Source organism: Spea bombifrons, chromosome 2, assembly GCF_027358695.1.
Source record: "Spea bombifrons isolate aSpeBom1 chromosome 2, aSpeBom1.2.pri, whole genome shotgun sequence".
NCBI lineage: Eukaryota > Metazoa > Chordata > Amphibia > Anura > Pelobatidae > Spea > Spea bombifrons.
The window spans coordinates 72510481-72537253 of NC_071088.1; the positions used below are offsets into that span (position 1 = coordinate 72510481).

A 26773-nucleotide genomic window follows, 5' to 3' on the forward strand; every position below is an offset into this window, starting at 1 on the left:
TCCCGTTACGTCACTTCCTCTGCGGCCATCTTGTGTGTGGCGTAACATCACTGTATAAGGCGAGGCAATTTCCGCAAATTTTGCGGTGGCTGCGGCTGCTGGGCAGAGGCGGGGGGGGTCTCCCCCCTTCTTCACGGCGGCTGTGGCTGCAGGGCACAGGCGGGGGGTCTCCCTCTTCTTCGTGGCGGCTGCAGCTGCTGGGCAGAGGCGGGGGTCTTCCTCTTCTTCGCGGCGGCTGTGGTTGCCGTGCAGACACAGGGGGTCTCCCCCTTCTTCGCTGCGGCTGCCGAGGGGGGAACCCGGAAGATCTCCCCGCCAGGTATGTTACAATAACACTGTAGTGAAGTGGTGACGGTGGCAGAGGAATAGGTGTGTTGGTCACACAGCACAGTAGTCTACTTAAATTAACCAACAGAAAACATTTCATTGGCTTTTCTAAAAAATGGTGGCCAACAACACTGTTGTGGAACTATAGCTCCAGTGCTTAGCTTCACACACCTCTTTAGGATGGTTGTACCATGGAATTTGTAGCTCTATGAAGTTTTTACTAAATGGCTTGGTTCTTTTTTGCTAACAATCTGAAGACAGCTAGAGGTCCAGAATACGATCAGAAATACTAGCTCTGTGCATCAGCAGCATATTTACGCAGCTGTCTCAATATCTCACTGTAATTCAGAGTACTTCTTGTGCCGTGTTTGTATATTTGCTTGCCCTTGTGTACTATTGCTTTCTAAAAAGATTTTTTTGTTCTTCATCAGCAGCTAGCATCTCCACAGGTAGTAATAGGCATTATTTATGTGAAGGCCGCTGAGAGCCTATAACTCTGCTGATGAAATTATACCATTCACAACATCCTAGCATGAAGCATTCCTTGGAAAACTCATTGGTCTTCCTCAGTTTAATACAACATCAAACTGAGGGGAAAAATGTATTACAGTTGCATATCTACTCATAATCTCACCATAACATAGGTACGGAGTAATCTTGCTTTATAGCTGCTTTGTAGTGATACATAGAAACATAAAATTTGAGGGAAGCCCATTTATACTACCCATTATTCCTGCTGTAAAGGCACAAACACTAGTTTTTTGGTCTGGTCTTTCAGGATACCTTTATGCCCCCTTATTCCTATACTTGTTTACATTTCCCCACTGTATTAGCCTCAACTATGTCTGTTGGGAGGCTGTTCCATTTATCTAGCACTCTCTTAGCAAAGTAACACTTTCGTATCGTACGTCAAAGCCTGATGTACCAGGAATATCATTATTAGCAGTATTTCTGCTTCTGCAATGGTCCAAAAGGAGTAACCATTATGTTTCTTGCTTGTTGTAACTACACTCAGGATGCCTCGGCTGTACTTAACTAGACAAACAAGATGGCTGCTCCCAGCCGCAACATTTCATTGATTTTGCTCATCTGGAACCTATAAAACCTATATGAAATCATTTCACAAAGCTAATTACGGGTAAACATACCTTGGTATAATTCTCCTCTAACACCACTATTTTGCAAGTAACGGCAGATAAGAAACTCGGAGCTTGCAAGTTGTATAGTTCTCCCCAGTAGCAATAAATTTGCCAAACCCAGATTGGATTGTGAATTTCAATCGTCTGCAGTGAGATTAGAAGACACTGTGGTGTTCATTAAATTCCACCATGAAATATTCCACTTTTTCTGTATTAACTCGTTTTTTTGAATACAACAGAACTTTAATAGACAAAGGATTACCAGGAAAAGCGAGCGCCTTGAGAAAGGGATATGCAAATCTCAATTAGGCAGTATTACACATTATAAAATCTGTTAATGACACTAAAGGGTACGATGGATTATTGTTTCATAACATTTGTTATTCCGCAATTTGTATTATCACACCGCATGTCTGAAAGGCTAATGTAATCTTTAATATTTAACTTGATTGGTTCCCCCCTCCCTTTCTTTCTAATAAATAGGTATCATAAACGTTTCATTTTGGTCGCTAATTGTAGAACTCATCATTTGTTTTAGCTTCCTGTTTAATTAAAAAGGGAGATGTTTTAGTCCCAGGAAACGCACCTTCTAATGGTCCAATATCCAGGTCGGCCCGTACATGAAACAAACCAAAATATCAATCAAGTCAACGATTTATTGCATAGTGGATAAGATTATCTTAAATGTGTTAGCACTAGATCTATGATAGTCTAGTTTCTGCATGATATGTTTTTTTTTTGTTTATATAGTCCACTTACATATAATGGATCCCCTGTATTGACAATAATAAGATGGGATATTATTCAATAAGGAATGCTCTTGTCAAGGTATATGTGCTAATTCAATGCTGCATTTCAATACAGCTATGGATGTCCTCTTGAATAGCAGATATTGCCCTTCATCAGAAATGCAGCTTACCACGTAACCTGTCACTCCCCTGGTTTTTAGCAAGCAGCGACAATAGAACTAACATCAGTTGTGATATTTGAAAAGAGTTCTATTTCAAGCAATATATGCCAAATAGCAGGGAAGAATGAAGTTTGGAAGAGAAGAGCCTTTGGATCCAGCTCTGCAGAGGTGTGGAAGGGGGGTTGTTGCATTGTGTGTTCCTTGAAAGCTTTGCCACCCTTCACAGGAACACTTTAATGTCTGAATGGGCATAATGGTGTGTACGCTTTATTACTTTCTCTGCATGACTTACATTGTGTAAGTACAGAGCTCCACAGACGTGAGGGCTTTATCGGAGTAAAATCGGTATTATTATCAGATGTTAATGACGCCTAATGATTGGAGCAGTTTGGTGATAACAATCTGTGCTTTTCCCGGATAATGTAGGACAGTGAAGGATGAACACCCCTGCAATGCAGTCTCTCTAATGCCTCCTGTAGTTGCAAAAGTCACAGATCAGACATAAGGACCTTTGCAACCGTTCTGTGTTCAGATAGTTTGTGTAGAAAAGATATCTAGGAGTGAATGGTGCACTTTTTTGTATATGGAGTTAGTTACTTGTTATAAAATTGTTATTGACTCACAATAAGGACACAGTAGTGGATATGGAGACAGGGATTCCCACGATGTGGATATATAGCATAATTTGTTGAAAACGTCTTACAAAAGACATGCCATCCAGCCAGGAAAAGACTGAAAAATATCAAAGGTATTACAGTTTTACTAAAACTTATTTCTAGTATGTACATAAATTACAAGTCCAGATCTGAATCCCACAGTATACTGATGTCACTTGTAACATCGTGTGATGTCATAGCATAGCAAGGCTTTGGAACTGGTTTGCTCAAGTGAAACAAATGGATATAGCAGTATTGGTTCAAGAATAAATTGAGTTGATGTTAATCTGTTTTACTGGGCCAAAATAGAAAATGAAGTAGAGTTACACAAGCTTTGATGACCTCCAATGCTTCTTCAGGTGGACTGATGAAGAATTGCACGTAAAGAAGAGGAATCTGAGGTTCCAAAACCTTATTAGACTCTATACCTTTTTCTGTGTTGGCCCAAACACAAGTATGATTCTTTGTTAAATAAAAGGTCAACTCGTTTCTGCGTATAATATCTGCCTTTTGGTATTGGAGTTTTTCATTACATCTGATACAGAAACTGCCATTTTCTTATGTAATATTTTTAATTTGACCTAATGTTTTCAAAAACATTCCAAAATGCAAAGGTATTACAAAGGGATTCCACTATCTATCCACTGTCTATTTTGCCTTTGTGCTACCTTTGTGTGCGTTTGTTGGTTGTGTGTCCAATTCCGTCCCAAAAGCCAGTAATATAGACTTTACCACACATCGTATACCATCTTGATATTATGGTATTACTCTGTTTATCCATATAATCCATATAAAAAATAGGAAATTAAAGCTGCTTCAAAGTTTTGTATCTGCTTGTTACAAGATTTCGCTGAAATTACACCTTTGACATTGTTATAATCCGAATGACTTTCATGCAGCGGTATATCTAGTATTACCGTATTTGCTCGATTATAAGACGACCCTGATTATAAGACGACCCCCCAAAATCTGAATATTAACTTAGGAAAAAAAGAAAAAGCCTGAATATAAGACGACCCCAAAGGAAAAAAGTTTTACCAGTAAATGTTAATTAATGTAAACTATTTTTTTTAATAAAAGCTATGATTGAGAAAAAGATTTCTTTTGTTTTTATTTCTTGTATTTTCCAAACTGTCCCCCAGTTACGCACATCTGCCCCCAGGCTTGCCACTCCAATATGGCACTGTGGCCCATGATATGCCTCTTAACCCTCTATATGCCACTTTGCCCCATGGTATGCCTTTTGACCCCCTATGTGCCACTCTGCCTCCAGAAATGCCTTATACCCCTATATCCCATTCTGGCATTTAGGGGGTTAAAATGCATATTATGGGGCAGAGTGGCACATAGGGAGGTATAAGGCATTTCAGGAGGCAGAGTGGCATTAAGGGAGTTAAAAGGCATTGTATAGAGCACTCTGCCTCCAGAAATGCCTTATACCCCTATATGCCACTCTGCCATTTAGGGGGTTAAAAGGCATATTATGGGGCAGAGTGGCATATAGGGAGGTATAAGGCATTTCATGAGGCAGAGTGCTCTATTAAATGCCCCCTTAACGCCACTCCAGAAATGCCCTATGCCCCCATTTAACACACACACACCCTATAACCCCATTTAACTAACACTCTCTCTCTCTCTCTCTCTCTCTCTCTCTCTCTCTCTCTCTCTCCCCCCCCTCTCTCTCTCACCCCCCTTCCCCCGCTCTCCCCCCTCTCTTACCGGTGCTTCCAGCCGGGGCAGCGGGTTGACGTCGCCTTCTGCTGCAGCCGGAAGGAGGTGTGGCTAGCAGCGGGGGTTTGTATGCGTCCGTCGCGTATACTTTCCCCGACTCTGACAGTCGGGGAAGGTCTATGCGACGGACGCAGACAACCCCCGCTGCTAGCCACACCTCCTTCCGGCTGCAGCGGACGTTGTCTACGCGCATCGCGTAGACGTCAACCCGCTGCCCCGGCAACAAAGCAGGAAGCACCGGTAAGTGTGTGTATGGGGGGGGGGGTCGGGTGAGACAGGAGGATCCAGGTCCCCTGCAGCGGTGCGGGGGATCTGGATCTTAGTCTCCTAATCAGACCTCTATTTGAGGTCTGATTAGAAGACGACCCCGATTAGAAGACGAGGGGTATTTTTCAGAGCATTTGCTCTGAAAAAAACCTCGTCTTATAATCGAGCAAATACGGTATATTAATTTGTACTGTGTCTGCTATGAAAGAAATCCAGGAATTTACTAATACCGTCTATGCAGACTGTTAGTGGTACTCTACCTAATAATATTACAAATGGCTCGGTATATACATTTGTGTATACTAATGCCCCTGCCATTTTCTTGGATACCGTTCAGGAATCACACGTCAGGAATGTATTTGGCAGACAAAGTCCCCTCCAGCCATCTGTCCCAAGCTGTATGCCATCTTCACAGGGACACAATCCACAGCTGCTAGGTTTTACAAAACGGCCCCAGCATGGGCAGGTGGTAAACAAGGTGGAGCGGCCCTGGAGGAACTGGCAACTCGGCAAGTCAAGAGAAGGACAGGCAGCCATCTCAAGTGACAGACAGCAGAGAGTATCTCCCCCCACTGCCGCCAGGGACAGCATTATGCTTTCAGTTCAGAATAACTCCTACACCTCATTAATGGCCGAGTTCACTGTTTCTGCCTGGATAATACTAATAGGAAAAAATAACATTTGAAAAATTAGATGTAACAATGTAAATCCAACCTTTTACCAAAACTGCACTTTTATTATTGCAAATCTAAATACCTCTATATCCGCCGCCTAAACCTTACATTGTATTACTCAAACGTTCCTTTAATTTAATAGCTATTACTAATACACACATTGAATTCCCTTTAACCAACTAGTGTTGCACCTAAACCTTCACATACTTCCCGACTATATCTGTTTGGTAAGGGACTAAGGGATTTTCTTTTCCCCCTTTTTCTTGTTTAGGAGCTCACCATATTTGCTGTGTATGATTATATAAATAACTGGTATACAAACAGCAGGAAATAAAGATATAAATGTTTATAAAAGGATTATGATTTTTTTTGTCTTAGTGAAAAAAGAGCTCTCAGTAGGTCCATTTGAAATGCTGGAAGGCATGCCCTCAAAATATTACTGCCACCAAGGAATACGTTAAGGATTGTCAGTAGTTGTAGTTGTCCATAGTTAAGTGTGTCTTCTTAAACTGGTAATTCCCAACTTTGGTCCTTCTGGCCCACCAAAATGTCATTGTTTTACGATATCTTCTGAAATGCCCATGGTGCTTGTTAAGCAGCGTGGGTGCATGGGTCAGAAAGCCTGACTGAATCTGTGCTGAAACCCCCGAACTGATGAGCCGGCTTTATGGACCAGATTTGGGAACCATTTTACTAAAAAATCAATAATATACAGTAAATGTTCAGTTCCTGCTACCTACATAAACCTATTACTTGATTAGTGCAAAATACTAATACACAGGGTAGAATAATAAATAACAAGCAATTCCATTGTGAAGTGATAACAGTAAGCACAGTGACCAATGGAACCAGTGTAATGTTCCCCAAGTACATGACTGCTATACACTTGTGTATGCCAACTATATACATACTAACCTTCTTTTCCAAATGCTACATTTTGTCATGCTATCTGATTTTCCGATCCCCTAAGCCACACTAAATAAAGATATTAATTAATGCCACATGGTAGATTATTCCTAGAACACAAATATCCATGCCATAATCTTCAGAATAAAACATAATTAAAAAAACACCCAACTGCAGGAAAAAAAAACCCAACTGCTATTTTATATTCTCTATTTTCTTCCATGAAACTGTGTTGCAGATGTTGATCTGATTACCATTTTACTAATGGGCATTTGATGGAATTTTTTTGTTATGATCCAGAGAACCCAAGGGAGTCCTGCTTTGACCCTGGAGCAATTACCAATGGCACCCGTGTTGGGAGTGACCTCAAATTGGGATCCACCATTACATACTATTGTGACTCTGGCTATGAGATTGATGGGGCATCCACTCTTACTTGTGTGATGGGGGGTGACAGCAAACCAATCTGGAACGTTCCTCGACCTATCTGTACAGGTAATTGTTTTTCCTTTATTGTTTATGGGCAAGGAATTACCGCATTGGCTCGGATATAGGCCGCCCCCGTATATAGGCCGCACCCTAAAAGTTTGGTGCTTATTTAAAGAAAAAGTTTTTTTCTTTAAAAAAGCACCAATAAACATGCTGCCACTCTGTCCTCTCCCCCCCGAGATATGCTGCCACTCTGTCCTCCCCCCCCGAGATATGCTGCCACTCTGTCCTCTCCCCCCCCGAGATATGCTACCACTCTGCCCCCCCCGAGATATGCTGCCACTCTGTCCCCCCCCCGAGATATGCTGCCACTCTGTCCTCCCCCCCCCGACTTACCAGAGCAGACTCCCGGGTGTCTTACGGGGCCGGAGGGGGACATCTATGCACATCGTGTATACAACTCCCGGTGCCGGCACTCAGCGGAAGTGCCGGCACCGGAAGTTGTATACACGTATTGCGTAGATGTCTTCCGCCGGCCCTATAAGACACCCGGGAGTCTGCCCTGGTAAGTCGGGGGGGTTAAAATGCATCGTGCAAACGTTCACCGGCAACGGCGCATCGCCGCTGCCGGTGAACGTCCGTGCGATGCGCTTAGACAACCTCCTGTGCCGGTACTCCCCCCGTGGAAAGTGCCGGTAGGGGAGGCTGTCTGAGCGTATCAGACAGTAGGATGCAGGTCCCCTGCACCGCTGCGGGGGATCTGTATCCTAACCCCGCTGCCTGCCCGGCGCCCGGGACTGCATGTCCCGGGCGTCAGGCGCTAGACCCCGAATATAGGCCGCACCCCCACTTTAAAGACTTAAAGTGGGGGAAAAAAGTGCGGCCTATATTCGGGCCAATACGGTATGTCATATCAAGAGAGGGTTACACACAGTACCTGAGTCACTGCAAGATATGTATAAAATGTGATTATTGTGCAAACTTTAAACAGTTATCTTTTTACCATAGTAAACTTGACAAACAGTGACAAACAATTAAAAGATTACAAGAAACAATATTTGTATTGATATACAAGCCATAGAGGAAACATCATCATCAGGTAGCTCTGCAGTTATTTCTGAGCTACCGCTGTCTTAGTCCTCGGCAAACATGTAGAAATATCCTAGACACCTCTAGGCCAAGTGCTGCAAGCGCTCTTACCTTCATCTCCAAAAATTAAATTAAACAAGTTAATACAAATATAACTATGGACTTTACTGTAAGGATCAACGCCATCAATTTACTACTTGCTCTTGGCAAAATAAATTCACAACCTAAATTTTAAACTAAGCTTATCTTGTGCTTGTACAGTGCTGTGGAAAAAGTACTTTCCCTTTCCCGATCTCTTCTGTTTTTGGATATTTTAATATGACAAATATAACCCGAGTAAACACAAAATGCAGTTTTTAAATGGTGATTTCATGTATAGAATGAAAAAAAGCGATCCAACACTACAAGGGCAAGTATTTTACTAAGTCAACCAATTAACCAAATGTAATTGATAATTGGGTTCAATTTTACTAGACACAACCAGGCATTATTACTGTCAGCCCAAGTCTTGCAAAGTGAAGTAGGCTAAAAGGTCTCAAAAAGCAACAAAAGATGCCATGATCTAAAGAAATTCAAGAACAAATAAGAGGCAAAGTCATTGACATCAGTCTAGAAATGGAGAATACATGGAAGAGTGGTGAACCTTTTGGTAGGCCAGGAGTGGCTGGCCTACCAAAATTCCTCCAAGAGCGCATCGATGACTCATTCAGAGGATCACAAAAGGACCCGGACTAACATGTAAAGAACTGGAGGCCACACTTGTCTCAGATAAGGTCACTGTTCACAATTTCACAATATGAAAGAGACTGTGCAAAAATGGTATCCATGGTAGAGTTGCAAAGCAAAAACCACTTATGTCACATTTGCCAAGAAAAATATTTTGATGACCTCTAAGCCTTTTGGGATAATATTCTGTGGACTGATGAGTCAAAAGGGTAACTTTGAAAAAAAATGGGTCCGTCTGGCATAAAGCTTACACAGCATTCCACAATAAGAACATAATACAAGCAGTCAAACTCAGTGGTGGTAGTGTGATGGTCTGGTCTGGACCTAGGCGACTTGCCATAATTGATGGAACCATGAATTCTGCAGAAAATCCTGAAAGAAAGCATGGCCATCAGTTTGTGACCTAAAGGTCAAGTGCAGTTAGGTTATCCAGCAGGACAATGATCCAGGCTCCTTCTTGACTTCCATAGCTCAGGTTGTGACAGATCTAAAGCACAAAAGTAAGCCCACTGAATGGGAAAGAAAAAAGTAAGAAAGTTTTGGAGTGGGCCAGTCAACTCCTGTCTTAAATCCGATTGAGATGTTGTGGCATGACCAATTCATGCTCAAAAAAACATCCAATGTGGCTGAATTAAAAGGATCCTGCCAAGAAGAGTGGGACAGAATTCCTCCACAGCGATGTAAAAGGCTCACTGGCAGTTACTGAAAACAGTTGTTGCTGCCAAGGGTGGTACAACCAATTATTAGGCTTACGGGGCGGCAATTACTTTTTCACATGAGTGATATAGATGTTGTGTTTAATCATTAAGTCTTTGTCTTTATATTAAAATTGGTTGGATGATCTGAAGCATTTAAATGTGAAAACTAAACAACAATAGAAGAAATTGGGAAGGGGGCAAATACTCTTTCACAGCACTGTATACTTTTGATACACAAAAACACAAACAAATTAATTTACATTGCTTTTGTAATCGTGATTAACGTCTTGAATCTAGCGCCACTAGCAGATACCAGACTACATTTTTTGTACTACTATTCTAGGCAACAGTCTCATACGTTTCGTAGGAAGTTAGATATTGACAGTAAATTTATAAACTTAAAGATATTCCCATTTGTGATGGTGAAGGCGTCTCTCTTTCCATTCCAGCTCCATGTGGAGGTCAATATGTCAACCAAGATGGCGTCATCCTGTCTCCAAACTACCCTCGTAACTACACAGCCAGGCAGACCTGCTCTTATTTTATTATAGTTCCAAAGGATTATGGTGAGGATTTTAAGGCGATCATTAATAACCCAAACATGTCATTTCTAATATTGTTATAACCTATCCAAACTAAAGGCCAGTTCTGCTGGTCATCTTCTATCGATTTGTAAGTTAAATATTTGAGGTCCCTGACATCATTATTCATAAAAAAGCCAAAGACAGCCAGCTTCTCCTTCAAGAAAACATTCACTGGCCTTGCATAATTCATAATTAATATTGGATTTTTGAAGTCATCCTATCTGGGGTGGAAGACTAGATGGGAGAGTGATGGGAGTTTTGGCCCTAAAAAGCTAGTGAACTAGAAGTGCAAAATGTGTTTTTCTTATCTATATTATGTTTTTCTGGACTTATAGAAGTTTACCTTTTCTCTTGTTTGTCTGCCTTTCATTATGTTGTCTTATGTGAGCTGTGTGTGCGACTCTTGAATGTACACACACATCAATCAAATAAGTTTACTAAGGGGCATGGGTACTTTTTTAATAGTTTTTTACTACTTTCACAGTTTGATTTTGTATATACAGTGAGAATAATGGGGATTTTTTTTGTCTTTCTACCTTTATGTTTTGTGATGGGGTGTTACTTGGTATCTCGGAATTGTTTAATTTGTTGTGAAATGCCCTCATAGGATTCCCGAGGTGAAGCGCATGCTGCTTATAGGGTTATAGCCTAACATTAACTATAGCAAAACTACTAACCCTAAAGGGTTAAAATAGCTTGGACATTTGGTAAAACAGGCACCATCATAGACTGGAGCTTTACGTGCTGAACTGTGTTTAATGAAGATCAGCCTCGATGAGCTTCTTTATTTTGCCATTTGGTCTTTTTTGTTGATAAGTCTCTTACAACCTTGATGACTTTGCATATGACGATTAAAAATCCTTACATTTCTCAAATGAATGGTTATTTTCTAGTAGCAATTAACCAGCACTGGCAGGTTGTATTACGTCCTGCCATCGATTTATTTATTTGTGGTATTTTGTAAGTCAATTTGTATTGCATTTCTCTTCTTAACGGTGGACAGCCTTATAGTTGTCTTATGTTTATCTTGATAGTGGTCTTTGGGCAGTTCACCTTCTTCCAGACAGCTCTCAATGATGTGGTGGAAGTACATGACGGACCAAATGAGGAATCTCGTCTCCTAAGCTCTCTCTCTGGATCTCATACGGGTATAATGCAGATGTGGACAAAGAAGGTTTTTGGAACTGAGGGATGAGTTTAAGTTTAGGTTTTAGCATTGTGTGGTGATTTATGGCCATACATAAAGAGTTCCGTTTAAACTGAATGATATACACAGTTTATGTCATAACTCGTTGTTCTTTTTGGTATTTCTACAAACATTTTGCCCAACCAAACAATAGAATGGGGAAGATGGGTGATGTAAGTGACTCTGAATATCACTGTTTGCACCATACATGGTTGTTCCAGTATCTAAGAAACAATGGGGATTTTCATAAACTATTGTCTGTAGAGTTTATAGAGAATGGTGCCATAAAAACATTTAATGAGTGGCTGTTCTGTGGACAAAACACAGTGTTTATGAGAGGGGTCAGAGGAGAAAGGCTGGACCTCTTCAAGCCAACAGAAAGCTAGCAAAGATGCAACACTGGTGTATAGAAGGTGTTGAACCTTGATGGGCTACATCAGCTAATGATCACAGTAATGGATTGGCATTTAGTGTCCTCTAAATATATAATGCTCTATACTCTACACTATACTTTAACTACAGTCTCCCATACAATACACTTTATAGGGATAATGTACATAGGTATTTTAAAGTCAGGGGAGGGAAGTAATGAAGAGAGGTTATAAGGAAATGTAGGAATTAATAATAGAAATAGTTGTAAATTAAGGGTATAGAGTGGCATAATAATAGGAATATGGAGCGCTTGTATAGAGCAATAGGCATTGTGAGAAGGTTGTGTTGTAATAGGAATAGCTATATGGAGTATTCAGAACAGTTATAATAAGAAGCTAAATGGTTTTATTTTTAAAACAAGAGAAAGTAGTATGATTTTCTAAGTTTTTTTCCCTTCCTCTGGCATGAATTCCTACCACTCGACACTTGTGCATACATTGGTTAATTTTGCTTCTCTCCTTTATTTTGCTCTTCAGCCAGAGTTATGTGCTGCAGAGTGTAATCCTGTGTGAGCATAGCCCATCTCACGCACCATGATCAGATCAGCATCCTCTCTTTGCAAATCCCCCCAGCAAGTTTATCTGCGAGAGGCAGGTCTCCCCGCTCTATAACACATGCACTCTTCTGTTGCAGGTGAATCTCTACCTCTTGCGACTTCCAATCAGATTTTAATTAAGTTCAGCGCCAAGGGGCAGGCAACAGCCAAAGGATTTCATTTTGTCTACCAAGGTAGGTGTGTAAATGGTGTGTCATGTCCTGTGGCTATCAAGCAGCGTGTGAGCCCCACTGGAACCCTGGAGCAGATTTTAGCTGTGTTCTGATTAGCTATGTTCCGATGTGTAGATTGGGACAGCGGATGAGAAAAATGAAAGGGGGGGAGAGGACAGGTGTATAGTGATGAAAAAGAAAACAGATGTGACTCAAAAGCATCGGGAGAGATATCACAGAGAACACAGACATATGCAAGTAGTTTAGAGTACAAAATCAAATGGGTACTCAGTGGCTGTCTCTGACACTGCAGAGGTAAAACATGCTTCTTTATGAAAGTTTCAGATTTTAAAAGATATGGGTGTTGGACATGTAAGTCAGTGTGTTACAGGCTACAATGAGTCTCTCCAATGGGGTAGATTAATAGGCGGGACAGGGGAATTGGCATGTTTCTAGGATTTTACTAGGTAGGGTTTGTCTGAGATAATAGGAGGCAAAAGCTGAGTAGCTACTATTACTGATACAAGTGTTCATATTTCTTGTCACACCTGTGTATGGCTGTTACTCTTTCTTCCACTGGTGTCTTGTAATTTTATTCCATTACCCTCATGTTCTCTAAAGTGCTCTATCTCATTGTCTTCCTTTTCATTTAAGCTGTTCCCCGTACAAGTGCAACACAGTGCAGTTCAATCCCAGAGCCCAAATATGGCCGACGTATTGGGAATGACTTTGCCGTGGGAGCGGTTGTGCGATTTGAGTGTATCCCTGGCTATGCACTGTTTGGCTCCAAAAATATTGAATGCCAGGCAGTGATGGGAGCTTTGGCACAATGGAACACATCCGTGCCCTCTTGTGTAGGTGAGTATCCCAATATGTGCAACATAGCAATCACTGTTGGCAATGTCTACCTAAAAGAGCAATGTCATTCCGTTGTCCAGAAACAATTATTCTCCATTTTGGTTTATTGATTTCTAACAACTTTCATTCTGGATATTCTCCTACAAGAGTCCATGTGTTGCTATTTACCCCCATCTCTCTATTTTACTTTTTTAAGTGCCATGTGGTGGAAATCTAACAGAACGCAAGGGGACAATACTATCACCGGGATTTCCTGAGCCATACCTGAACAGCCTAAATTGTGTGTGGAGGATCACTGTACCTGAAGGGGCAGGAATCCAGGTAGGCATAACTCCAAGGTATGATAACTAAAACACTGCATAGTTATTCTCAAACTTTGTCACTTAATCCGAGGTATGTTTTCAGAATTCTCATCAAAAAAGAACCTATTGCAGAATGACTTTTCATTTGTCATTGTAGAAAAATGAGTACTCCAAAAACTTTAAAAGATGTCTACCCAAAGGTGTACAGCAGGGTTAAGGTCAGGGTTCTCTTCAGGCCACTTGAGTTTCTCCACACGAAACTCATTACAATATGTCTGTAAGGACTTTCTCTGAAATAAATGGTTTGCCATGCAACAATTTCAGTTAAAGCATTCATTTAATAGTATAGGAATTTTTTTATCTTTTGCATATTTTATGTGTGTATTGTAGAGACGTAAATCTGGTCACTGTTGAGGCGGCCCAAAGAATAACTACTGAGGACCCCTAAGGTCTAAGCCTAAAGCAGCTGCCACTTTTACCCCATATTAAAGATTGCCCTGCTTTTAACCACAAAATACTGGTGTAACTGAGGCCCATGTATTGGAGGGGACTCCCATCCCCTGCTCCTCCAACCTCTACCCCCAGGCCGGACATAACCATGTTACTGTGTGTGTGTGTATAGGGGGAGTTTGGGGGGAGGGAGCTGTGGCATTTTTTGTTACACCACTGCCACTAAATACTTTACACTGTCATTACTTATTAATGCTCAGAATTACTTTGCAATGGCCTTCTAAAAAATGAGAATATGATATGTAATTTCCTCGAATGGCACATTTATATCTTTGAGTTGCTTATACTTTTGCAGTTCAAAGTATCATTGAATTCCTTGCATCATTTTCACAGCTGCCGGATTAGAGAATGGTCCCCCTACTCAGAGAGCTGGCATGGACATTCATTACAACAGAAACCACTCGCCCTAGACGTGCCGCTGTGCAATACTTATGGCTTGTTTCCTAATTGAAGTTCTGTTTAATAGGTTGTCCAACTTGCTCTCCAGGGGATGCGCTGAACGTCACATATTCGGAATGTCACCAAGTTCAGTTTGCTCTGCTGTTACCACTTATTATGGCTAGAATTTTTTATCTTTTAAGACAGCACAAAGTAATTCGACACTAGGAGGCTTACCCACATCTTTAGTGATAAGAGAGCCTCTCTGTGGCATAGTGGAGGGTGTACCTCTTTGTGTGCATTTGTAATAATGTTAAGAAATCCAAGTAGTAAAAAAACTGGTATCAAAGAAAAATAAAAATATTACTGTTGATCAGCAGATTGTTGAATATTAATGATATATGTATACAAACAGGTGTATGTGTATAGATGTATGATCTATGTATGCGTATCCAGCACTTTTATTAAATCTTAATACTCGCTTGGGGACTCTGGAGATGAAGTGTGTGACCCTTCTGACACTTTTCTGATTGGGCTTGCGTTTCCCCTGCCTTTCCAGGGACTATAATTCGGTCCTATGAGAACTGCAGTGGTTTAAGACACATCAGGGCTTCTGGAACTTTTCAGCAGACCAAGAAATGATTTAACTAACAGGCGTATATTGACAGTCCCGGGTGTATCAGTCCCCTAGCAATTTGATAGCAATGCCAATAACTCCGGCTGGGGATGGACAAAACTAAAGAAAACATTTGTATATGTTAAATAAGAAGGACAAAAAAATAGACAGCTGTGAGACAGCTTTTCAGTCCTGTGTGGCCCTTTACCAAACATTGTTAAACCTCCACACCACCTTACAATGTTGCTACATCTACCTACACTGGGATAAAGGCGGTCCTGCATTGGAGTATGTGTTGATCGTTTATGTTGTATTCCCATTAAGAAGATTATGTTGCTGTATAGGCCCCCTATTGGTCCATGAGACCTCCTAAATCTTTTTTGTTTATGGCTCCTAGCATATGCGCTTTCTCTGACAAAGGGTGAGCAATTTCTTGTGCCAAATATCAGACCCAGGAAGACATCCTTTGATACTAGAAGCCTGTTAACTTCCCAAAGGACTGAGAGGAGTTCTCTGCCTGACTCTGGCCAGACTCCTCTAAGGAAATGGCAAGCTTGACCTGTTTGGAATGGCCAAATCATGTAATACCTAGAAAAATGAAAGCCCTCCAATCTAAATCAAACTAAACTGACTCGTATACATTTCTGAAAGTAAAATAATGAGACATGTCTTATGTATGCAGATTGTTTAATAAGTAATTCTGTTCTCTGCATGAGTTTTTGTCCCTGAGTTGGTTATCACGTATAATCTTTGTATCCAAGACGAGGAACCTGTTCTGACACCTTGTATTTTCCTGTGTATTTCACGTCAAACTTTCTTAGCCAGAATCTGGTTGATGTTTGTCAGTATCACGGTGCCCTGCCAGTTTGCCTACATTTCATTTCTGATGCTACTTATTGTTTGTGTGCCTGTCTCCCCTGCAATACAGTATATGCACATGGATATATAATGAGCTAGACAAGTTATTAGAGATTGAGGGGCTTCACTTTGAAAACGTTAAGATGCCTCCACTGAATTCCTTCAAATAAGGAGAGCACATCTGCAGGTGTATCCATGTATACTTTGAATGTGTCTAAGCTTAATGTCACTGTGGGTGATAACTGATCTTCCATGTGGGCCTCAAAGAATCAACAAGTAGCTTGGTACCTTTAATCTTTTGGGATATTTCTTTCACTCCATAAGACCAGAGTACTTTTACTGCCAAAGCTTGTCATCTTATCCCTCTCGGGGTTATATCAGCTTATGCGTATTGGAGAAGTATTCCACCTTTTTAATAAGCATTTCAAAACCCACTATATTTTAACAACTGGGTTGTACCACTTCTATGTCTCCATTAGATCCAGGTGATCAGCTTTGTCACGGAACAGAACTGGGATTCACTGGAAGTCTTTGATGGTGGAGACAATACGGCCACCATGTTGGGCAGCTTCTCAGGTAAGAAAATTAAAAAACAAAACATATTTTATGTAGATAGCTGCAAATAGCCACAAGCCTTAAAACAAGTTGATACTTATTTAGCTTTGGGGTTTCCAATATAGGAGTTCACAATTATCTGATGAACAGGGGGGTAACTAGAAACCACAGGATGCAACAATTGCCCTGGGCCCCCCAACTTCATCAAGCATCATGTCCCACAGTGCCACCTTTGCCCCTAAAGAGTTTGTGAATACCTCCTTAGCCCCCAAACATCTTGTGAGTGTCACCTTTTCCCCCAAGCAGCTTGTCAGAGACCCCAGAACAGCTTAGCTGTGCCCCTTGCCCCCATCCAACATACGCTCTTGCACACATATGTAAACAACACACACTTACTCATACCCACTAACACACATGTGCAAATCCCTTTCACACCACTCGTGCTAATACATGCTCACACACAAACACATATACACATTCATGCTCACATGCAGTTGAACAGACATCCATGCTCCAACACACTTGAACATAGGCGCTCATGTTCACGTACACTTGAACATAGGCATCTGTGCTCACATACACTTGAACATAGGCATCTGTGCTCACATACACTTGAACATAAGCATCCATGCTCACATACACTTGAACATAGGCCATTATGCTTAAATATGTACAAACATATGTACCCCCTCCCTTTATATAGTACTGTTAGAGTGCCACGTTCCATTATAAGTGTTTCACTAAATAGCTCACATTGAATGAGCTTTTGCAATGCTGTAAAAATATATTCCTTCTGTCTTCAGGAACTACTGTACCTGCTTTGCTTAACAGCACCTCCAACCAACTGTACCTGCATTTCTTCTCTGATATCAGCGTGTCTGCGGCTGGCTTCCATCTGGAGTATAAGAGTAAGACAGGACTTGTGTTTTGATGTATGTAGGGAGTAAAAGATTTGTGTGCTATGTTTTATGTGAAGGCAGCAGTAGTGATTGGATGACAGGCTTACTGGTTGAAATTGTACTTAAGTAGAATGGATAAAATATACTGTGGCCATGGGTGAAGCACTCTGTAAAGTTGCATTGCAACCAGAGACAGTCCTATGATTTTGCGCATCAACGGTTTACCAGTGCTTTCTTTCTACTAGTGCATACATAAGCCAACCCGTAGAACTGCATTACGGTTTTAGTTAGAGGCTCAGGCTAGCTAGATTGACTTCCATGCTTCCCAAATCATGCCTATATCACCATATGTACCCTCTAGCTGTGTCTCAAACACAGGAGAGAACCTGGCTGCAACTCTAAGAGTTCAGCTCCATGGGACACCCCTTAGGTCACCCAAACGATGAGGTAGTCTTTATTGTACGAGTACCACCCAATCAACGCATCATTTTCACCTTGTGTAAACTGCATTTTGGTACTAATGATATCTGACGGCCTATCTCTCTTGGGATTACACACTGTACAGCTGCTTTCTGCAGTAACGTTAGCTGGCACTTTATGCTCTGTCCCTTGAAGGCACAGCGAAGGTCACCTCACAGTGACAGATGTTAAAATTGGCATTCACATTGCTTCTGACAGCTATGCAGAAAACAGATCGCACATTATCTATGTATGTATGACTGCCTATTTATTTAACTATGGGGTTTATTACTCTAGCTGAAGTTGAGACAAAAATGCTCCTGAAATATTAACTCCGTAAGAGCAGATTTCTAAGATTTGTGCACTGAATTTCAGATTATGCACTGACATATAAAATACTTGTCTGTCTACCTCTACATTATGTGTGGGTGTATAATGGGTGTATAATAGTAAATAACATTGTTGATAGATAGATAGATAGATAGATAGATAGATAGATAGATAGATAGATAGATAGATAGATAGATAGATCGTCTGTTTTGCAAATGTTTTGCTTGCTCCATCCGTTTGCCTTCTATACATGTTCCCTTTCTGACCTTAATTCTTCTTGGATGCAGCCGTTGGTCTTTCCACTTGTCCAGAGCCAGCTGTGCCCAGCAATGGGGTGAAAAGTGGAGAACGATACCTGGTGAATGATGTGGTTTCCTTCATGTGTGAACCTGGATATTCTCTACAGGTACCAGACTAGATCCTACAATGAGCTAGGAGGACCGCGCATTACCTATAGATATCAGGGTCTTGCATGATTATTATACAAGCAATCAAGCTATCATTGGGCAGATGTTTCTGATAATTAGGAACTTTTGAAATACCAACTTCGCCATTCATGTACAATCACTGCAATGTTCTCAAAATAAATGGGCCTTTTTTAAATCTAAAAGAAAAGAAAACCTCATTCATAGACTATGGGTTATAATTTAATTTTGACTTTAAAATAGCACTAATTGAATCCTGTTGATGTATAATGAATAAATTCACTTTGGTTCACTTGTAATAATGACAATTCTCACATCACAGGGGCACTCCCATATATCCTGTATGCCGGGTACTGTCAGACGATGGAACTATCCACCTCCTTTGTGCATAGGTTTGAAAGTTTTATGTATATATATATATATGTGTGTGTGTGTGTTTCTGTTTGTGTATGCAAGTCACATAATAAAGAATGAACCCTGTTCGAAAGATAAGTCTGGCCTGTGTGCCTTTAGGGACCCCATGCCCCACATTTATACCCTGTCAATACCCTGCCGATATGCCACGCAGGCAGATAGTTCTATGTCCAGGGTATCTTATCCCTTCTTGCAAGAGAAGCTCTGGGACGTTGGCCCTTTATAACACATAGTGATAACAGAAACATGAAATATTCACCACTTTCTTCCTAACTACTTCTTCAGTAAATACCTTGCCAATGTACTCTATATACACTCTGTATCTTACTTATTGACTTTTGTCCACTTTGGCTCTTTTTACTATAGCTGAGCAAGCTAGGATTGGCCCGTTTCTTTTACGGTGAAAAAGTGTGAGCCAGAGCTTTCCTCTAACCCACCTCTGTACTATCTTATGTATTTCTTTATGTTGTGTTCAAATCCAGCCACTTCTACTTTTTTATGTAATAATTTCATCATATCTCCTTATTGATGTAATGTCAAGTTAGGCAAAGTTGCAGACACAGTTGAATTATCTCGCCAGTTGCAATTATAGCGCCAGTGTATAAGGCAGTAAAATGTATGTCACTAAAGAACACAGGCTGAATAGCATACTAGCTGAAGAGGCCTTTCTTACAGCAATGAACATTTTACTGCAACACGTAAAGGAATATTATACCCTTCCTACCGTATTGCTATTGGTCTGATTGCCACCTTGTGAATCTTCAGCTCAATGTGGCGGAGTCCTGGAGGACATGGAGGGTGTCATACTGAGTCCTGGCTTCCCGGGAAACTACCCCAGTAATTTAGACTGCTCCTGGAAGATCTCCTTGCCTGTAGGCTTTGGTGAGTGCATCAGTATGAAACTATAGTAACTGCTACCGGCAGAACTATGAGTGTAACATGAGTGTAATTATGATAACATTACATTAAGTAGGTTACAGTGTAATTTGATTATTATTACTATTATCTTTTATTTATATAGCGCCAACTATTTACGCAGCGCTTAATACAATACATATATTTAAGGGGTACGACAAGATGAGAACTGACAGACTAAGACAAACCGATACATTAGGTTTAGAGAGCCCTGCCCGCAAGCTTACAATCTTGAAGGAATGGGGGTGTGAGTATTTACACTTATGTAATATAGATTAATTAAAAAAAAAAAACCTGCAGATATATACATACTTTGAGGGTTATTTAGAAAGATTAAGTCTGACGAAAAGTAATTGCATTTTCTCCACTTTTTTCCATTTTGCACTTAAATTGTTCTGATATATAACCATACAGTTGTAAAAGAGCATTCCTCAGGCAAACACATTCCATTGGCTTCCAAGGAGGCTGCTTCACATTTAGAACTTTGCTAATAATTTAGTTTGATAAATATATAGGTATGTAGGTATTACTCCATATACATTTACAGTGCTTTGAAAATGTATTTCCCCCCCTTCTTAATTTCTTCTCAATTTTTGCATATGTGTCACACTTAAATGTTTCAGATCATCAACCTAAATGTAATATAAGACCTGATCTGATAATGGCGTGTTTAGAAGGAAAGAAGCATTCCAAGCCTAGCTGGCCTTAAGTGAAAAAGTAATTGCCCCCTTAATTACTAAGTCAACCAATTAACCAAATGTAATTGAAAATTCGGTTTCACCAGACACAACCAGGCAAGAGTACTGCCAGCACTTCTGAATCAAACCAAAATTAAAGAGAACTTGCCTTGTGAAGTAAAGTGGACTAAAAGGTCTGAAAAATCACTTCTAAAGAAATTCAAGAACAGATAAGAGTCATTGACATCTATCAGTGTAGAACGGTTTACTAAACCATTTCTAAGGCTCTGGGACTCCAATGAACCATAATGAGGGTTATTATTTGCAAATAGAACAGTGGTGAACCTTCCCAGGGGTTGCTGGCCTTCAAAAATTCCCCCAAGAGCGCATAGATGACTCTTCCAGGAGGTCACAAAAGAACCCAGACTGACACGTAAAGAACTGCAGGCCTCACTTTCCCCAGTTTAGGTCAGTTTTCACAATTCCACCATAAGAAAGGGACTGTGTAAAAATGGCATCCATGGGAGAGTTGCAAGACCAAAACCACTGCTGACCACAAAGAACACAAAAACTTGTCTCACATTTGCCAAAAAATACTTTTGAGATAATATTCTATGGACTGCTTAGCATTCCACAATAAGAGCATCATACCAACAGTCAAACACAGTGGTGGAAGTGTGATGTCTAGGGCAGTTTTGATGCTTTAGGACCTGGGCAACTTGCCAGACTTGATGGAACCAGGACTTCTGCTCTCTATCAAAAAAGCAGAATGTCTGGCCATCAGTGCGTGACCTGAAGCTCAAGCACAGCTGAGTTATGCAGCAGGACAAACTCTCCAGTGTGGCTTAATAAAACCAATTCTGCCAACAAGAGTGGGACAAAATCCTCCAAAGACATATAAAAGACTAATTGCTAGTAATCGCAGGTGTGGCCGTCAAGATTGGTACAACAAATTATTGTACCACTCTTTCAGGGGCAATTACTTTTTCACATGGGCGATATAGGTTTTGAGCAACACTTTACTTTCAATAAATAAAAAGATTATTTAAAAGCTGCATTTATTGTTTACTCAGGTTATCTTTGTCTTATGTTCATCTCAGTGCAATTTTAATTTAGAAGTCGCTTCTTGGTGAAATAACCCAGTATATGAAGAATATACCAGAGTGGCTGTCTAACCACCAGACCTAACACACTATCACCCTAACTTCAGTTACCGTCTTAAATGTCTAGTCCAATTTAATTCCTTTTTATCTACTGGTGTCTGCATCTTATAACCATTTAGGTCTTAAAAACAGTATATGAAATTAGAACAATACATACGTATTGCCTTTAAAGCAACACTCCCCTGTACATCATCATTTTATTACTTTAAAAGCAATAAACTCTTATACTAACTTTGCCACTTCAACAAAAAATGCAGATAATTACTGACCTAAATATTACGATTTTAATTCATGTATTTCTGCCAACGGGAGAGAGTGGGAGACTTGCAATGAACTGATTAATTATTAATCCGTGGTATGGTCAATGTGTGGAATTAATTGCACGCATGCCACCAAGCACAAAACTGTTTTAGGAGCTAATTAAAACTGGTTATTTGTTCATGCAGGGCTCTAATGAGATGAGTCCCCCCCCGTAGGTCTGTTAATCACTGATGTATCTGTCACGATGAGGTGGAATGTGGAAAGGTGGGGTGTTTTTATCTGCACACGTGAGTTTCAGGCACACGTTATCAGATGCCTCCTTTGCTTCTAACTCAAGTGTTTACTCTAGAAAGGTTTGATGCATCAATTTGGGATAATGATAGATTACTATGTGTAATCTGTGAATCTATTGAGCATCACGGGTTTTTAAAATTAAAAACCATACCTCTTCCTAATTTCCCCATTGTTGTTTTGTAAATTAGTAAAATTGGAAATTACTGAAAAGCGTATTGGGTCTGGTCTGGTGAATTATTACAAATATTACAAATTAATTTGATGCAGGCACTCAATATGTTTCTCCATGTTATATCTGAAGATTTACTAAAATATTTCCATTCTTGGAAAACAAAGCATACATTGGTGTTTTCATAAAAAAAATAATCACGCGGTTCTTTCATTTCATTAATGTCTTAAATTCTGCCCACTATACTGCTTGTTGAGTAGACCCAAATATTGAGAATGTCCTTCTGCAAACTTATTCAAGATACAACCTTACAGCTTGTGCGGCATCCTATGCAAAGTGATAGTTAAAGTCATCCTAGCAATTCCTCAGCAGGGGTAGGCATGGACAAGCTTCGTGACAGACATTTGAGTTATAGGCTGCATGGACATCACAAGACCTGGGATAGACACTGTTGTACTTGGGACACTTTGTCTTCCCTTGTTCAACAGTATTTTCTTAGTGGTCTGTCAAGACCTCTTCTTCTGGACATCTACGGCAGAATCAGAGCAATAATGCACCTGGCTACCAATGAACATCAGGAGGTGTTTAAACACCAAAACTAAACAGTTATCTCCTAGACTTACATCTAATTGGATAAAGCTCTCTTACTTTACATACATTTTACATGGATCGGTAAGACAAAATAGAAAGAGGCGCATACATTATTTTTCTGTATGTATTATTTTTATGCTTCTTTATGTATGTATGCAAGTTTAACCTGATCGTTCCATGACTTGTTCTCCATTCAGGAGCCCACATTCAGTTCCTCAGTTTCTCTAGTGAAGCCAACCATGACTTTGTTGAGATCCGGAACGGCCCATACGACACAAGCAGTGTGATTGGTCGGTTCAGTGGGGCAGAGACCCCAGGTTCCCTCCTTTCTGCCTCCCATGAGACCTCTATATATTTCCACAGTGACCATTCCCAAAACAAGCCAGGATTTAAATTGGAGTACCAAGGTGAGGAAGATGAAATGTGTCTAGGCATGGGGTCATCAGAGAGCTAATGACTGAGGAGTAATCTTAATTATGTGTATGGAGGGCTACCTAAAGCACAGAAATGAATATACACTTACAATGCATTACTTTTCTGTGATACATATTTCTTACCTCCTTCTCATTGTAATGGCTAAATGAAAATGCAATATTTGATTAAACAAACACAATAAAAGTAAGGGTAAAATATATAAAAATAAACACCTACTGAGGTAAAGAATAAAAATTTATTTATTTATGCAGTTTTGGTTGGTGGGTCTGTATGGGGCATTGGAGCCTCTCTTTAAGGACAAAAGGCAGCCAAAAATATGTAATGATGTTTAATAATTGAAAAAATATATGTATGTATATATATATATATATATATATATATATATACATATCTAAGAGAACTTTCTCTTTAACAATTAAAGTTGTTTGAAACAGTTCCTGGCAGTTTACGTAAATGCATTTAATAACGCATTAAGTGCAGATGACTGATCCACATTTGAGCAAGACAGAAGTAACGCATACAGTTTTACAGAATAATGATGCTTCTTCATGCTCAGCAAGGTCCTGCATTGATTTTGTCGTCCAATAATAAATTATCTTTCTATTTTTCTATAGCGTATGAACTTCAAGAATGCCCAGATCCAGAACCTTTTTCCCATGGTGTGGTCAGAGGGGTAGGATACAACGTGGGGCAGTCTATCTCATTTGAGTGCTTTCCTGGCTACCAGTTGGTAGGACATGCTGTTCTGACATGCCAGCATGGCACCAACAGAAATTGGGACCACCCATTTCCTCGGTGCGAGGGTACGTCTATTTTATTTCCTACTTTAGGAGTGCACATTTTCCATCATACAGCAACATAAATCAACATAAGCATGTAGCTACGTGTGTTGTGTATAGGTGTCTGTAAAATGTTTAAACATTATTTATAAACACAAATGTAGGTTGAAATATGACCTACATAGAACATCTTTAATCCATCAGTTCAGCTTTTGTGTTTATTGACTGGGTAACATTTATCTTTGCAAGTTCTTACTCTTAGAAAATGTCTTAAAATATATTTATTAGACTATTATTAATGTAGTCTAATTATTATTTATTAGGGTACATACTAATGTTATGATTTCCTAATCCTGTTGCATTCCTTCTTTCTGTCTCTGTTCTGATTAGTGCCATGTGGAGGTAATGTTACAGCATTCAATGGTTCGGTGTATTCTCCTGGTTACCCTGGTCAATATCCCAATTCCATGGACTGCACCTGGCTCATCACAGTTCCTCTTGGATTTGGAATTCACATCAACTTCACAATCCTGCAAATGGAGGCTCCGAATGATCACATCACCATCTGGTAGGAACTGCCCAGACATTAACAGCTCCACTGCTCCTTTAGTGCATTGTGTCAAATGCAAAATATTCTGAACTCTGGATCCCTGCTTTAAATTTCAAAAAAGTATTTTAAAAGTTTCTGTCATCCTACAAATGTAATTACAATGCTTGTCCATATACCTCTAAGGTTACATTAATATGCACAGAAGAGACAATGGAGAAAACTGGGGGTCTATAGGTCTGCACTACACCAACTATATTATTAAGAGGCAAATTTAAAGTGAACCTGGTCTGCAGATGGTGGAATGATCTATGTATCAGAAACTTTGCTTTCTTGATAAAATCCTACTTCAAAATCTCAACATGGAGACATATCGAGTTTAAATTGTAAAAATTGCATTTCACCTTTCCAAAGCATATATATGTATATATATACCCTTACAAAAAATTACTGCTGTTTTTCTGAAGTAATGCTGCAGTTTTTTTACTGCACATTTACTGCAGTTTTACTGCATTTGTACTTCACTGTACTGCAGTTTTACTGCACATTTACTGGACCTTTTTTTATATTGCAAACCTACAGTTGTACTTCAATGCACTGTAGCTTTATTGCATTTGTACTTCCGTACAAAAACAACTGCAGTAAAACTGCAGTACAGTGAAGTACAAATGCAGTAAAACTGCAGTAAATGTGCAGTAATGCTGCAGTAAAAGTGCAGTATTGCAGTTTTTTCTTGTCCAAAAAACTGCAGTATTACTTCAGAAAAACTGCAGTAATTTTTTCGTAAGGGTATATATATATATATATATATATATATATAATCTACATTCAGATAATACTTAAAACCAAACAAATTACAAAGTACAAGGCAAAGGAAGGACATGTGAGACATGTTTGATGCTGATATAGTTGTTATGACCAGAAACATAAGAGATCAAAAGAAATTATAAATCTGAGTATTTAGTGACTGATTAATATTATCAAATGGAGCCAAGATCAAGGGTTCTGACCTTATAAAATGCACTCTCTGAATGCATCCAGAAATGAATCTAACACATAGAAATACAGTGGAAGCATTGTTCTTCAAATCCCTCTAAAAATAGAGGGTCAGAGACTTGGTATGTATGCCATACTGTGCAAATGTTTTAGGCAGATGTGAAAAATACTGCTGAATAATAACCATACCTGGGAACTCTCCGGGTTTGACCCAAATCCTCCTTTAAATGGGGTGCTTCCCGCTACTGTCAGCAGGAACGCCCCCGACGTCAGCGGGACCGCCCACCGACATCAGCGGGACCGCCCACAGACATCAGTGTGCAGTCCTGGCCGCATCCCACAAGGGAAGGCTCTGGGTGGCTGTAGCCGAGAAGTTCCCAGGCATGATAATAATGCTTTCAAAAATCGACATGTTAATAGTTTCTTTTTTTATCATTTAACTAAATGCAAAGCCAGTGAACAGAACAAAAATCAAAATCAATATTTTGTGTGAAGACTCTGCCTTCAAAACTGCCTTTAAATTTAAACATTAGATTTGTATCAGTAAATTCACAACTCCCCACAAAAAAAGGCATAAAATAATTCACTTTTTCTGAGAAAAGAAAATAGATGTTGCCTTTTTTCGAGAAACCCAGTGGAAAAAATGGATAGTGCCATTAGAAGAAAATACAAATTGTAGTGACATTGTTAATAAAAAAAAGTTTCATATAAGGAGATTTATAAGAAGTAGATAAAGAAATTGCTATATTCTAGTTATGTGTGAGCTAAATAACACATTATACACATTGCTGAATCTATATGCACCCAAAGAGAAGCATGTTAACTATAAAAATAAGATACTGAAGAAAATTGATACGATGGTGCAGGGAGTATTATGAAT

General features: G+C 39.9%; 1 protein-coding gene across 1 annotated transcript in view; it reads left to right on the forward strand.

Annotated features, from left to right (window-relative positions):
* The window catches only part of CSMD2 (CUB and Sushi multiple domains 2), a 382136-nt gene that overhangs the window by 325979 nt on the left and 29384 nt on the right, over window positions 1-26773 (forward strand). The window contains exons 30-43 of the mRNA XM_053454739.1: window positions 6911-7105; window positions 10002-10118; window positions 11171-11284; window positions 12388-12483; window positions 13117-13320; window positions 13517-13641; window positions 16464-16560; window positions 17343-17447; window positions 18515-18633; window positions 18975-19044; window positions 19832-19948; window positions 23334-23543; window positions 24186-24374; window positions 24741-24918. Coding sequence (XP_053310714.1) covers window positions 6911-7105; window positions 10002-10118; window positions 11171-11284; window positions 12388-12483; window positions 13117-13320; window positions 13517-13641; window positions 16464-16560; window positions 17343-17447; window positions 18515-18633; window positions 18975-19044; window positions 19832-19948; window positions 23334-23543; window positions 24186-24374; window positions 24741-24918 — 1936 coding nt within the window. The remainder of the gene's footprint in view (window positions 1-6910; window positions 7106-10001; window positions 10119-11170; window positions 11285-12387; window positions 12484-13116; window positions 13321-13516; window positions 13642-16463; window positions 16561-17342; window positions 17448-18514; window positions 18634-18974; window positions 19045-19831; window positions 19949-23333; window positions 23544-24185; window positions 24375-24740; window positions 24919-26773) is intronic.